Below are 15,971 nucleotides of genomic sequence, written 5' to 3'. Positions count from 1 at the left end.
CCTTCTTCAGATTTAATGGACCACACTGGGTCTCCTCAACATCACCTGTGCCCACTGTGCTGGGTGCAGAGCTCATGGCACTGCTGTTTGCTTAAAGGAGCTTTGTGAGATCAGAGGTCCTGCGAGTCAACCAGCCGCGCGGAGCACCTGTACTCCAGGCCTGTACCCTGCTCTGGGGACCCTGTGAACAATGCTTCAAGGCAAGCAGGCAGGCAGGCAGGCAGGCTGGCTGGCCTCAGCCCAGGAGCAGGGTGACTTACCAGCGTGGCGGCTTCTCTGCGTAGAGGACAGATGCCGGGTGGATGTGTAGCTCATGATCATCACGGATTGTCCTTGGGGGACACAAGTTTGTCTAAGGCACTTCCTAAGACTTTCCCACAGTTTTGTTTTTTGTCAGTCATGAGGCTTGAACTCAGGGCCTGGGTGCGGTCCCTGAGCTTTTTCACTCAAGGTTAGCACTCTACCACTTTGAGCCACAGCTCCACTTCCAGTTTTCTGGTGATTAATGGAAGATAAGAGTCTCACAGACTTTGCTGCCCAGGCTGGCTCAAACCACAATCCTCAGATCTCAGCCTTCTGAGTAGCTATGATTACAGGTATGAGCCACTGGTACGCAGCTTTCCCACAGTTTTTAACATTACCAAAATATAAACCAAGAGCAAATGCCATCTGCTGCCACCCCCAACCTGAAAATCAAGAATAAATCATGCAAAAAAGAGAAGAACAACATGTAGATGCACAGGAAAAAAAAATACACAGAGTACAATGATCTGCCTGGGTACATGTTTATCGTCGGCAGGTTCCCCTTCCCAATAATTCCCTTCCAGTCAGAAAGAACAATGTGAGTTCTTCTATAAGCTTTCCTAGTACAGCCAGTTAAATACTCAGGTTAAAGACCACAGAGGAGGTTGGAATAATGGAAAAAGTGAGCTCAGTGTGGGACTATTAGATTCTCTGAAATTAATTATTATTTCCAATTCTGTCTCAGTTTGATTCTATTTAATTCAAAAAACTATTCACTGAGCACATAAACTACCAGCAAGGGCAGATCACAAGACATGAATAGTCACGTGTGTTTCTGTGGGCACTGGGGTCTGTTTGCCAGGCTTCTTGATGGCACCATCACAAAGCCAGTAGCCTGGAACCCCAGCTGGTCCACTAAATGGTGGTGAGCTGACCACCTTATACTTCATCCCCAAGAAATGACAGGCCAGAGTCTTTCATGTAACCCCTATTTCTATTGAGATCTCAGATGAAATTTGTAAAAAGCCCATAGCCATGACTAAGTGACACTCGTAAAGCGAGAAAGGCAATCAAAATGCCCAAGGAGGACACTGACTGAGGGAACTCAGGCATCCCCAGAAGGGGTCTCCCCTCCCTAAAAGAAGGGGTGTCTCCACACAGAGGAGAGGCCTGGAACAACGAGAGCACACTAAAGACAAGGTAAGTGCTTTGTCTAAAAATTCACACAGCTTCCAGCATACTGGATAGAGAAGATCTGGCTGCCAAAATTAAAAATGCTCACTAAATTCTGGACCCTTTAACAGACACTTAAGAGTCCTGGAAAAGGGAATACTTGTCTAACCTCAGTTCATGACCTGGTCAACAGGCCTGTCTGTCGACCTTTATGTGACTCAGTGGTAGAACATTTGCTTAACATGTGCTAGGCTATGAGTTCTATCCACAACAGCAAAGAAAGAGAAAAAAAAAATTTCAATGATAAAACGACAGCTAAGCCACAGATTACAGTGAAGTTATGAGATCACATTGAGCCAATAGTCAGAAGGGGCAGACTTAAAGTAGCAATTCCAACAAACTCGGAAGATTTAGCTTGGAGGAAGGCAGGCTAACTACACTTTGGCTTTCATTGTGTTTGAATATGGTAAAGGTTATCACAAGCATTCGTGATGGGCAGTTTCCTGTACTTGAAAAATAGGACTAGAAGAAAAAAGGCTGCAGGAAGAGACACTTGCCCAGCTCTGAAACATCCTGGACGCGATGTATCAGTATCTAGGGCCTAAAGGGCCATAAAGACATAATGAACTGTTCAATGGTATAATAACTTCCCTGGAAAAACAGATTAATGGCTTCCTGCAGCCCTATGGTTCTGTGATTATAACTGACACCTTATGCAGCATGTGGACATACTGAGTATTTAGAGCTACTTGCAGAGTTAAAATAATCTGCCTAACACTATACAGCTAACTTCTCATCAGTTCTGGAAGGAGACATGATATATAATTTAAAAATAACTAATTTGGGGATGGGAATATCGCCTAGTGGCAAGAGAGCTTGCCTCATACACATGAAACCCTGGGTTCGATTCCCCAGCACCACATATATATATATATATATATATATATATATATATATATATATATATATATATAATGGCCAGAAGTGGCACTGTGGCTCCACTGGTAGAGTGCTAGCCTTGAGCAATAAGGAAGTCAGGGACAGTACTCAGGCCCTGAGTTCAAGGCCCAGGACTGGCAAAAATAAATAAATAAATAAATAATAACTAAGTTGATCGCTTCCCTGTTTGCACATCACTTTCTGTGGGATTTGTATCACTTTAAAGATTCACCTTTACAAATGATGTCAGGGAGTATCACGTTACCTATAAGCTCCAGTAGAATGAAACCTCGCTGCGTTGGCAAAGAATCCCGCGACGATGCATCTCAGGACGGGATCTGGATCACCTGCCCAGGGCAGCAACAGTGATGGCGACAGGCTCAGGCCTGTGCTGGAATGCACAGGATCCAGGCCTAACTGCCCTCCCTCAAGCCCCCAGGCTGCTCACTACTGGAACCAGCTCAGCCCTGTGCCTCTCACTGCCAAATAAATGCCTGCCAGCACCACCTTATTTTGCCTTTATACTAAGAGCAGGTGATTTGAGAAATGACAAGAGACCTGGTTCTTACTCTTGGGCAAAAGAAGGCCCTAAAATAAAACTACCTCCACAGTATGCTCACTGTGTGTGTACTTCAGCAAGTGAGCCTCACAATTCTCATCTATAAAATGCAGCAAGACCAACACATTTCAGAGTTTCTGTGAACATTAGGGACTGGAAGAATATGGCTCACGTAGAATAGCACCTGTCTAGCAAGCACAAGGCCTTGAGTTCAAGCCCCAGCACCAAACAAATAAAAACACAATCAACACAGAACACTACCTGGCCTGTCAGAAGCACTCAAAAAAATGATGGCAGATACTTGTAGGGTTGAGAATGTGGTTGAGCACCTGGCACACAATTAAGACTATCAAGAGGACTTGGAACTGGAGGTGTGGCTCAAGTGGTAGTACACCAGCCACCAATAAAAAAGCTGAATGAGAGCATGCATGCATGAGTTTAAGCCCCCAGTACTGGCGTGCATGTGTGCTCACACCCACCCCCCCACACACACATACAGGGAATGCTGCTAAATAGATGCACAGATGAGTTACCTTCAACGTGCAGGTTTACGAGCTGCAGCGACTGAGCTCTGCTGATTATCAGCTGTATTTTCCTGAATTATGCCTTTCCCATAACTCTGCACACTCAGGACACCATCCCCCATGCCTCACAGAGAGATCCCACCATAGTGCAGCCTACTGTGTCCACCATGGCCCCTGTGACCACTGCCACAGGCCAGAGACCACATGACACAGCCCTACCTGCCTCACCCTAAGCGACCACCTACACTATGAACACATGGTTTTCGCTTTAGTAATACTTGCATCTGAAAAGAAAATACAATGTTTACATAATAGCCATGAACTTTGTCTACTTAAAATAATTTTCTTATAGTGAACATCATTATATTAATTGTATGATGTATAATGATGTTGAAGGAAAGAAAAGAAAACTGTTAGGTAGAGAGAAAACATGGCAGACATAACATGTGGCGGACATAACATTTGGCCAGTCATGATGCTTCTTAGTCCCATGATACCTTGGGTCCCATTCAAATACTTCTTCCCATAAAGCCCTGGGTGCCCACTCAACCAATGAAAAGAGCCAGGACAGCACATGTACAAGCCACTGAGATATCAGTGCAAAGCCCAGAGAAGGAGATATGGAAGGAACCTGGTACTAAAATAACCACCTTCAAAGAAGACTCCTCTTCTTTGGGGCTCTTCTCAGGAGAGTCTCCCTACTTTCAGGACTTTCTGTTCACTTTCAAATAAACTTGCTCTGTCTGCTTTAAACACTTTCCTGACTCTTAACTCTTTAATGCGTGGAGAAAATGAATCCATACCCCTAGATACATCACTGTCAATGTTAAGATGTTTATATGTCATCACAGCTTTAAAATCTTTTGGTAAGAACAGTCTCAGAAATAAAATGGACCTCCTTGGGAAAAATGTGAACTTTACCTTCAGGTTTTCATTGATTAAGCAGTTTAAACTGCAAAGCCTGGGGTAGGGATAGCCCGCCATGCCACCACCCATCAACCCAGCATGAGAACTTTGAGAACACAGCTAAGCAAAGAAAAGGAAGTTACTGCTGGGCCACTTCACACCCACTCACCTTCGCTGGACTTCTTGGGCACCTGAAACTTCACAAGCAGCTTTTTCAACTGTTCTCGCACAGTTGCAGCTCTGACAAGCCCCTTGTAATTCAGGAAATGTTCCTGGCACCACTGGGAGTTCTTATTGTGCTGCAGAACAATGGGGCAGGACAGACAGAGGGAGCATTAGGAAAGTCCAGCCCCAACGTGGGAAGACACTATCATCTGGAGACAACTTCAAGTCATACCTTGTTCTTTGTTTTTGGTTTTTCTCCCATCTCTCCACATTAACAATCACACTTCCTCTCTGCACTGAACAGTGAATGAGAGCAGAACACAGACAGCTGTTGTCAATCTAAGCCTAATGAGAAAGAGCCACTTGACAGCGGTTCTTTCTCAACCAATCTCTCTTATTTGGTGGGCTTCAATCTGTTGCTTCATGACTCTTGTCACATGCTGGAACTATCTGCAAATGTTTCTTACTTGTCTCCTAAGTATGGGTTTTCTGCCAACAAACCTTAATTTTCTTCTGCATTCTGAAGTATGACTATGTTTTGGATTATATTACTGCTCTAAATTTACAAGGCAGGCAGGAAAGTTTTTCTTTAAAAAAATAAGAAAATGTAATTCATACAGGATTCTCCAAGAAAGCAGTTATACAATAATGCAATCTACTGCTAAAGAAAACATGTTGAACTTCAACAAATTTTAACTGTATCCATAATTCTTATGGATACAGAGATAGGGGTTTATTATTCCAAAAGCCATTCATTAGCTCAATTCTCTTCCTCATATCTCTGGTAAAAGAAGCATTTAAGAAATGAATACAAACATAATAGCTCAAGTCTGTGATCCAAACTTCTTGGAGGCAGAGATTGGAGGATCACAGTTCAAGGAGAAACCAGACACAAAATAGTGGCACATGTCTATCACACCCAGCAACGTGGGAGGCACAGGTAGGGGTTCCAAGCCTAGACTGGGCTTGTCATAAAACAAGACCCTACTTTGAAAATAACCATGACCAAAAAAAAATGTCGAAGGCACGACCCAAGTAATAGATAACCTGTCCAGCAAGCATGAGGCCTAATTCCTTCCCCAGCACTGCATAAAAAAAAGGGGGTGTGGTAGATAAATACAGAAGGTATATTGCACTGAAGAGGCTAAAGCAAGAGGATCATGAGTTTGAAACTAACCTGGCTACAGAATAAATCCTGTCTTCATATACAAAAGGGAAAAGAAGCTGGGTGCTGGTAGCTCATGTCTGTAACCCTAGCTACTCAGGAAGCTGAGATCTGGGTACTGTGATTCAAAGCCAGCCCAGGCAGGAAAGTCCATGACACTCTTCTCTCTAATTAACCACCAGAAAACTGGAAGTAGAGCTGTGGCACAAAGTGGTAGAAAGCTAACCTTGAGCAAATGAGCTCAAGGACAGTGCCCAGGCCCTAAGTTCAAGCCCCAGAATATTGAAAATATAAACTATCATTCCCTTTTCTTTATATCAGACATTTCTGTTTTCACCGTTTTCATCAGCTTTAGTCTTCTGAAAATATTTGGTGAGACCTTTAGGCTCTCTTACTTGCTCTTGGCTTACTGAACACAAAGGATGAAAGTTAACATGGACTGTAGCAAACACAGTCCAGGTGTGTAGGGGATAGACCCTTGCCCAAACATCTTTGAAGGCTCAGTCCATGTGGCAGAACTTCCTTTCAAATGTTGCCTTTTTGTCCACCGCACAGTGGATGTGCAGACTGGGAAGACGTTGGATGTAGGCACTGAGCAGTCAGCACATCTCTAGGGTGCCATGTCTCCAGGCAAGGAAAAACAATGAACAATGATTCCTGTATTCTTTCCAGGAACACTACATGGCAATGATCTCCATATGAAATAAAGGGTCTCTGGGCCAGTTCTTTGTGAATTCCTACACTATCCTCAGCTGGGTTTTGGGTGTGTAGTGTGGGAGGGGTTGCTCTGAACCACAGCTGTGCTTACTTTGATAAATGCTTCATAAACGTTGAGCATGGTGAGGTGGTCTCCTTCCTCCACAGCAAATTTCCTGTGCACACGAATCTAGAACAAATGAAGCTTCATTTACAAGCTGATCTCCATAAACCCCTCGAACTGGGACTGGGAGAGGCATTGCAAGACCAACAGCATATGACTGCAGATTCAGAAGGGAGCCTGGCTCACACTGCCCCTAGCCCTGCCATATTCCTAAAAGCCCTTGGCTTGGCTACTTAACCTTGCTTGGCCTCAATGTCCTTATTTGTAAAGTCTACAAATTAAACTTCCCTGTCAGGATGGCTATGGATGAAAATAATTAACTATAAAAGTCCCAGGCACGGGAATTGGGTGCCTGTGTCCCTGTCTCTGTCCTCCCCAGCCCAGTAGGAATTCTTTCTCTCAGAAGCACCCTCTACCATCCCCAGCTCTCAGGGTGGGGGTGACTGTGCAAGTCAGACTTGCCACATCACCAGGCTACCATGAGCTAGCTGTAGTCCTTTCAGACTGAATTCTTTCTGTAAGATCTTGAATGAAACCATTTGTTCCCATTGGGTTGAGGAACAGATACACAAAAAAGGCAAATGTTTTTAACTCCAGAACTCTATTCCTGAACCAAGTGTCACATACCCTTCCTACTTTTCTCCTCCTCTATCAGCAGATTTTACCAAGCACCAACCATAGAACAAGCACTATTGTGAGCATTTGGGTTACAACAGTGGATAAGAAAGTTAGTGGAAGAACGACAAGAAGAAAATAAACTCTAAGAAGTGACAAGAGGACAAAAACAAATCAGGGAATGGAGGGGAGAGGGGATTTACTGTAATTTTAGACAAAGAGATTAAGAACTTCCATTTTTCACCTTTTAAACTGAGTTTACCTGCCCTGAGGTAGGGCTTTTAAGAAGGCCAATAAAGAGTCAAACAAGAATCCTGAGAAAATAGATGTAACTAGAGGGCTGTGGAGGCACAAAAACCTGTAATCTGTAGACAGGACTCTCTAGGAGATGACCACCCTTGAGAAAGGGCTCCTTCCTCTGCACAACCCACTCCCCAGGCCCAACTCCATCCTTCCATCTCCTCCCCCTTGATGCTCAGCAATATTCAAACTCTTTCTCCAACCTGACCTGGTTGTCTTAGGCAGTCTATGTCTTAGGCAGTCTGGCCATCTCAGTTCTAGCTCGGAATGCTTCATCTGAAACACCCCTGTGGCAAGACTCTGCCTGCTCTGTCCTGTCACCCAGGCTCTCTAGGCAACTAACATGCCCACCAACATTTCTGTAGAGCAGATGAAGGCAATTCTCCAAAAGGGCACCTGGAAGCCAGCAGTGCAAGGGTTAAGGGCTGGATTAGGAAAGCCAGCTCCTCCAATTCCAGTTGTACAACCATGAAGGAGTTACTTAACTGTTCCGTGCCCATCTCTAAAATACTGTAACAGCATCAACATCCAAGGTTTATGAAGATAAAATGGAAACATGCAGGTAAAACACTTGGCACAATGTCAGGCACACAAGAAACACTTAAAATGTAAGCCAACAACACTTGCCCAGCTCTGTCTTCAGTAGATTCTGGTAAGTTTTAACAAGAGGCACTCAAAAAAGAAGAATAGGTGAGTAGCATGGGATTGAAACTGGACTTACTGCCTGAGATTTCTGGTTTGAAGGGATCACAAAGATATTCTGGATCTGCATCATGGCCGCAATGCTTAGAATTTCCTGAGAACAGCCAAAATTTCCTAGAAAAAAAAAAAGATGTTTACAAATACCCAAGTTATCAACAGGCTGGGCTGAGTGTAGCTCTGAGATTCCGTTCATGTACAAGGCTGGAGATTCCATTCCAGCACAGCTTAAAAAAAATTTAAAAAAGTCAGCCATGTAGCAACAAGAAATGAAGGACATTTTCTAATATTTTCTTTGTACTGCAATGTAAATGTAAAGATGGTGCTTCCACAGATTCTTTGATAAGTGCTTCATTCAGTCTACAGGAATATCCTATATGCATGGCACATGGAGAACTCTGGGAAAAGAAGCTGCTCTTCTGCATTTCAGCACTCATACTGAGGGCTCCATCACCAAGGGCTGGCCAGCTGCACACCTGCTTCCTACTCTGCCATGTGGACATCTGGAATCTTGGCACAAGCCTGGGAACGGGCAGTGTGGGGGTGCCTCCTCCTGTTTCTCTGTTCTTGGCCCTTCTGCTAGGTGCCGCAAGTGTCCTGCCTCTCACAAGGGCAAATCTTGTCTGGGAAGCCCAAAGCACGGCAAAGGCAGGATGGTACTGTGTGGCTACTGCTGAGTCCTAGGAAAGAGTCAGCAGCGACCAACCCTACAGGGAACTGGACAGAGCACACTGCCTTCCCAGTTTCCTGCTTGTGCGTGGATTCTCCCAGCCACACGCTCAGGATCTCTTTCTTGGGGAAGGCTAAGCCCATCTGGTTGTTCCATAACACTACAGCTAACTTTCACCAAGCTGGTACAACTACGTGTGCAATCTACAGAGTGTGTCTCACAGAAACAGACTAGAAAGACAATTTCCCCAGACTACAAGGGAAGAAGGTGGAAAAGGAGGAGAGATGGGAACAGGTGCAAAGCTGCTCTAAGGATACCAAGTTTCAGATTAGGAGTAAATTTCAGTGATCAACTGCACTGTACACTAACCATAGTTAATAATAATATTAAAACAATAGATTTTTAACATTGTCTCCACAGAAAATAAGTTGATCAGGTAACAGATGTGCTAACTGAACCATTCTACACTGTACATGTTGTACATTGTACACCATAAACATATACAACTTCTACTTGTCAAAAATAAATCACTTGTTGTTGAACCATGATTAGGCCCTCTTCTCCCAGGGTTCACAGAATTCAAGAAAACAACTCATCTGATGCCAAAATAAAATCAACATGAGCTGCCAGGCCCTACCCACCTGATTCAAGCAGCATTTTGGCAAACATGGGATTCAAAGGAAACTCTGCTATTCTCATGCCAAGTGGTTCAGTTAGGCGACAGTCTTTGTCCAGACCTGCCAAAGAACAGAAGAAATCAGAAGGTGTGTACCAGTTGTGGTACGGATGTTGAGATACAAGATGAATGTAAAAACAAAAAAAAGTGTCCAAAAGATGATTGATGTGTCACCAAACTGGATCTGACCCCAGAGTGCCCTCATAGTAACAGACAATGAGCTCCCAAAGCCCAGCTCAAACAAACAAACAAAAAAAGCCCTGCTGTGTCTAGTGACTTCTCCTCAAGGACGTTATTATAAGACAATGGCCCTGTAACTTCTGCCCCCACTCCCTCCCTGGTCCACAGCTGTCCCTCCCCCATGAGTTTCACAAACACTGTTCTGGGCCCAACAGGCTGGAGAAACCACCACCATCTCCCCACTGTCTCAGCAGCTCACTCCTCTTCTGGCAGTTACTCTCCACCAGCTCCTGAGACCACAGCTCTCCTGGTTCTCCACCACCTCTCTATTGCTCCCGCTAAGTCACCTTCCACATCTTCTCCCACTCCCAAGACCCAACAGGTTAGATCTGGAAGGACGGCAACATGGACCACATTCTTCACATAGTACATGTGCCATCACATGGCCTGTAGCTCAGACAGCTCTGAATCTGAGCCCTGGCCCAGTCCTGGTGCCAACAGTAGATCTGTTTATCCAATTGGCTCCTACACAGTTTACTGAATTGGGCAACTCCTCCAATGCCCCAACTTCCTTCCTGATTGACCTCCAGCATTTCCAATACCCAGGTATTACATTCCCAAAACTCCCAGGATGTAGACAATTGCTTTACTGATTAAAAAAAAAAAAAACTGTAAGAGCTCAGAATAAAACAAAAAAGGCTGCTTTTCTGCTCCTATACGATCACGTCTTCAAAGATGAAGCTACATTACGGTAGGGATTTCCCTCCACATTCTCCACACTTTCCAGCTCATTTAGACAGCTTAGAATAGTGTAACTTCGGAGAAGGGAGGTAGTGGAGATAAGACAGGGTCTCAGGCTGGCCTGAAATTAGGATTATAGGTATGTACCACCACACCAGACTATTTTAACTTTTGCTCCATTTGACTGGAGGAAAAGCAATCAAGTGAATAATCTTGCACACTCAACATTTCTCACATCTCAGTACAAGTAATCCTGGTCTCAAGTTCTTGATACATGCCAAAGACAAGACAAAAACTTACTCCAACACATTTCCTTTGGGATGGTCATATGCAGACCAAACTGAAGACCTTATGAATCAGTGGAAAACTTTTAAACCTATAACTGACCATATATACCAGAGAAACATCATAAATATAATGAAGGAATAGTTCCACAAGCAAAAAAATTACCTAAAATGGATCACAGACCCAAATATTAAGGAAAACTGTAAAATTCTTTGAAGAAAACCTAGGAGTAAAATTGAATGGGGTTGAGGTTTTGTGTGTATCTGTGTGTGTGTGCGCGCGCATGTGTTGGTGTTTGTGAACTAGGGATTGAACCCACAGTTCATACTTGCTAGGCAAGTACTCTACTACTTGAGCTACACCTTAGTTCTTACAATGTTGTTTGGGGGTTTGGCTGGTTGGTGTTTTTTGGTAGTAGGTGTGAACCCAGGAACTAAGCACTCTGTTTACCACTGAGCTACTTAGGCTCTATCTAAGGTAATGTTTTCTTAGATGTGACACTGAAGGCACAAGTAACATAAAGCACTAAAGATACGTAAAAACTTGCAACTTACATTCTTCAAAGAATACCACCCAAGTACTCATGAAATGGTATGCTTTATAAACTGTTCTAAGCAGCTTTTACTCTAATTATGGTCCCCAATTCTATTTCAATAGAGAAAATTATAGACCTATGAGAAGAAACAACCCCCATTCCCAAAGTCACTAAGAGCCCTACTGTGAATCTACCTAGCCCTTATCACACAGGAGAACATATAATAAGGGAAGCAGGCCTACCTCCCAATGCATAGAGTAACTCCAAAGCTTGGACCATCGACTGTGCTGGAGGGGGCTGTAAAACACACGAAAGTCGTCCTAAATTAATTTCTCTGTGCAAGGAACAAAAAAACTGACCACTTCTGGCTCAAATTCCCTCTCCCTTTTGCATGCACCATGTTCCCAACCCCGGTGCTGTTACTGCTGCAGAGGCCTTTAACACATGCTTCCTGCCATCTCAGCACCCTTGGTACTGTTTAGCTTCAAACACCCACCTAGATTAGCTACTCCCCATGCAGCCCTCCCTCATCCTCCACTCATCAAGAGGATGCTCCTGCCTCCTCTCCCTCTTCATTTCCTAAGCTCTCCTTAGACATGTCTACCTTGACTGTATAGTCTTAACCCTGGAGGCCCCCGACACTACAGCAGTCATTTATGACCTCTGTACCACCCAAAACCCAGCTCTAAGCCTTGCCTATGGTGGATTAGCCTATTTATTTGACCTGGGTGCTGGCCTTGCCTGTAATCCTGGCTACTTAGGAGGATGATATCTTGAGGATCAAGGTTCAAAGCCAGGTCAGGTAGTAAAGCCTGTGAGACTCTTATAATCCAATTAGCTACCAAAAAAGCTGGAAGTGAAGCTGTGGCTCAAGTGGTAGAGCAAAAAAGCTTAGGTTTTTTTTTTTCAGCTCAACCCAGGCCCTGAACTCAGCCCCAGGTCCAACCCCCCCACCCCCGCCACCGCCACCGCCACACACACACAAAACAGTATTTTTTTTTTAATTTCTGAAAGTAATAGAGGATGCTATATACTCCCCAGTTATGCAAAGCTGATATTGTGGCTCTCCCTCTACAAATCTTTACTAGGCACTGAGTAATGGCAACGGCAAATACCATTCTCTTAAATTACTTGATTTCTAATAAGTCAGGTAACAATAGTACTCTTGATCTGCTTAGCTTTTCTTCAAAATGCATTCGTGTGATAAATATATTTTAGCTCAACTTTATAGAGAAGAAAGTGCCATCACTCAAAGACATTTGAACAGTCAGTGGCACAGTCCAAAGCTAAGCTCAGGCCTCACTATTTCCACTCTACCAAACCCACTTTGTTTGCCCAAGAACAAAGCCAAACTTTCCAGAGTTGTAATGACTGCCAACACAGGTGCACTGCACACTTGGGAGGAGGAAACAAACCTGAACGGCTCTCACTGCCCACAAATGCTGAACACATCACTGCTGAGCAACCCTACCATTGGCCCACTGGCCTCTCCTTCACAGTGGTAGAAGCCCCAACACACAATGTAGGTGTTCAAAACCTCACTGGATTCTGCTACACTGGGGTCACAGGACACAACAGGAAACAAAGCTCCAATTCCACGTTAACAGTATGAGAACAAAGTTAACAAGGTCCTCTGATTTCTTGCCATCCTGACCTTATTTCCAAACTGCTCTGCTGAAATGGCAACTCTTTTGTACAAGTACTTTAAATCAAAATAGCCAATAAAGAAGCACATAGAAACAAACTATATTAAAAAAAACTTTACTCCCTCCAACCTCCACAAAATCCTTGTGGAGGATTCATTTACATAGACATTTACCATGAAGTACTTCTCTAAGACCAAACCTTACTGAGGATCACAAGCAAGCATTCACACATTTGGAATACAGTGTGTGTGTACTTTGTTTTTCTCCCTGTATGTTTGCCTGTTTTCCCTGTTGCTTACACCCAAAGAAACTCCAAAACAAGTACTTGGGAGAGCTACACAATGCTCCTTCACCCTCCTCCTCCACAAAGAAGTCAATTTCCTTACTATGGGGCAAGTGAGCTGCCTCTAGGTTCTCATTACTATAAGTAGCAGTCTTAAATATACAAAATTACATGTGCCTTTACAAATTCAGGAAGAAATAACCAGACATAAATATATAAGGATACATTTGTATTTGTGTGTTGTGTATGTATATACACACACATACACACTTTTCATTTCTTAATTGTCCAAAAGTTTTGTTAGGATTTTCATTATTTTTTGTATTTTAACATAATATAAAACAGTGCTATAAACATTATCATCTATGTAAAATTTTTCTTCTTTTGAATTGTTTCTTCAGGAGAAAGTTCCACGGCCAAACCATCCTGAGGACACCGTTCAGGAGGATGGCCCCAGCACCCGGGCATGGAGGCAGGAGGTAAGAACGTCCCACGGCACCTGCTTCAGGTTCCGCTACTCTTCCCCAAGCTTTGTTTTCCTGCAGTGCTGGGAATGAAACCCAGGGCAGTGCTCTACCACCCAGCCACATTCCAGTCCACTTCTTAGTGTTGGATCATTGAGTTAGTGTGAAGTCAGACCTTATGGCTAGGCTAGTTTGCTCCTCTTTGTAACCTGGAGAAGGAATATACCCTAATGCCAGTCTATAGCTTATGCTGCTTCTCCCCCTACAGCCCTTCTGGACTACTCTAGATGAAACACGGTGAAAGCTCTTTAAATTCTTTAAGATATTGACAGGTCATTTCTGCCATGTTTTCCTTTCATCTTAGATTTGAGACTTTCCATTAGCTTATAAATTTACCTACACTGTTTGAGGGTTTTTTTCTTTTTTCTAGTATCAACTGTTACAGAGCAATAATCTTGCTTGCTTACAGCAGGCACACAATTATTTTCTTTGAGGGACTGGCATTTGTGCATTCTATTAATAACTTAGTCAACCATTATTAACTTAGTAAACAGCAGGGACTTTCTTACCCCAAATCCCAAACTCATCATATCACATACTGATACAGCCAAGCAAAAACAGACAGCAAGCACACTTATACTCTAGAAAGTATAAGTGAAAATGTGGTAACCAAACTAGTGTTTTATGTGTACAAGTAAACTATAAAAATCATATAAAGACAAAAGCAGAAAGGTTTTACTGTGGCTATGTTTGGGACATCTGTACCTCAAAAAAGCAGTAAAATACAAATAACAGGAAAAACATTTATAAGAAATATGACCAAGTTACTGTATTTAATATTTAAGGACTCATTATAAATCACTAATAAACCCAAATTCTAACAGGTAAATAGCTCAAAACTTCAAATGAAATAACAAGTGGCCAATAACCTTTTTCTTAACCTACCTTATGAGAAACAAACAAAAAGTAGGCAAAGATAACATCCTCCATCTCTGTTCCCTAGCAGACACACAGCAAAAGTCTAAAAGATAATAGGCAGCAGGATGGAAATGCTAGGACAATGATCTGACCATGCATCAAGAGCCTACAAAAAGACTCTGGTCTTTAGGCCCAACCTGCCTTAGGAAACCAACAAAAATACAACTGGTCATAACAAATTATACTCCCAAGCTAGTGAAATCGTACTTAAATTTCAGGTTTTGCCTCAGATTTGACTAGTAGGGCTGGGGTCCCCTCCTTTGTCTCTCAGAATACAGAGCGCTCTGCTCTGTAATCACCCACTCACTTGTCTCTGGCTCCTGACAGAACAGGACAGCACAGGAACTACCTAAGAACAGGAACTGTAACTGTCTTGTCCATTAGGAAAACAATAGCCAAGCTAAGCAGAGGGAAAAGAAAGCTGGTGTGCCTGCCCACAGCGTTTTGACATCCCCCTGCAATGTCTCCAAACCAAAGGCGGGACTCACCGACATGAAGTGGAACCTGAGGACATTGTCGATCCCCAGTGCTTTCAGCTGAAGGATGACGGGAGCCAAGTTGCTGCGCTGCATCTCAGGCACAGTAGACTGAGGCAACTTGTCAAAGGCTTCCTCTGGGAATAGAGAGCATGACTGTTTGAAATCAAAGTGGTACGCAAATGCAACCACAACCAGAGAACAGTCCTTCTCTGCCTTCAACAAGAGGCTACAGGATTCTGGTCTAGCTACATAGAGCATTATAATGCAAAGTTCTTTTTCTATTTAGGAAAGACCATTATTTTTTAAATATTTTGATAAATACATTTAAACAAAATGCCTTTTAAAATGTCTGGGAGAGAGCAAGGGGTGACATTGTTCAAAAATGAAATGTACTCTTTACTTGATGTATGTCACTGTAACACCTCTGTGAAACAAAAGGAGTAGGGGGCAGCCAGAGGCCAAAGGCTCACTCCTCTAATCCTAGCTACTCAAAAGGCTGAGATCTAAGGATGCTAAGGATCAAGGTTTAAAGCTAGCCTAGGAAGGAAAGTCTGAGAGACTCTTATCTCCAATTAACCAGCAAAAAGCCAGAAGTGGAGCTGTGGTTCAAGTGAAAAAGCCTTGAATGAAAAAGCTAAGGGATAGTACCCAAACCCCAATACTGGCACCAAAGCAAATGGACACTGGATAGAGACAGAAAAGGGAATTAATAATGGCTTGGAGTTATAAGGCCACAGAAGGGCCTAGGCCCAGACACGAGGCCAGACCAGAGCTGTCAGACAGCTGACAACTCGGTGGAACACACCACTTGCCAAGAAGGCTGTTTATAGAGTGAGGAAGAAGGTGAGAGCCCAAAGGCACAGGACTCTGGGAGCAAGACCTGGATTTTATGTTAACTTTTGCCATTAGGGATGGATATTTTCAAT

The 15,971-nt window shown here is 43.4% G+C and overlaps 1 protein-coding gene across 2 annotated transcripts in view; it reads right to left on the bottom strand.

The window, feature by feature from the left end:
• The window catches only part of Dhx35 (DEAH-box helicase 35), a 54,480-nt gene that overhangs the window by 5,530 nt on the left and 32,979 nt on the right, over positions 1–15,971 (bottom strand). For both annotated transcript variants that reach the window (XM_048349189.1, XM_048349188.1), the window contains exons 13-20: positions 15,055–15,179; positions 11,438–11,492; positions 9,420–9,515; positions 8,131–8,225; positions 6,483–6,560; positions 4,514–4,643; positions 2,621–2,702; positions 261–332 (exon numbers count right to left, since the gene is read on the bottom strand). In XM_048349189.1, coding sequence (XP_048205146.1) covers positions 261–332; positions 2,621–2,702; positions 4,514–4,643; positions 6,483–6,560; positions 8,131–8,225; positions 9,420–9,515; positions 11,438–11,492; positions 15,055–15,179 — 733 coding nt within the window. The remainder of the gene's footprint in view (positions 1–260; positions 333–2,620; positions 2,703–4,513; positions 4,644–6,482; positions 6,561–8,130; positions 8,226–9,419; positions 9,516–11,437; positions 11,493–15,054; positions 15,180–15,971) is intronic.

This window comes from Perognathus longimembris, chromosome 6, assembly GCF_023159225.1.
Source record: "Perognathus longimembris pacificus isolate PPM17 chromosome 6, ASM2315922v1, whole genome shotgun sequence".
Lineage (NCBI taxonomy): Eukaryota > Metazoa > Chordata > Mammalia > Rodentia > Heteromyidae > Perognathus > Perognathus longimembris.
The sequence above is the reverse complement of the archived record's forward strand: the minus strand, read 5'-3'. Positions and strand labels throughout refer to the sequence as shown.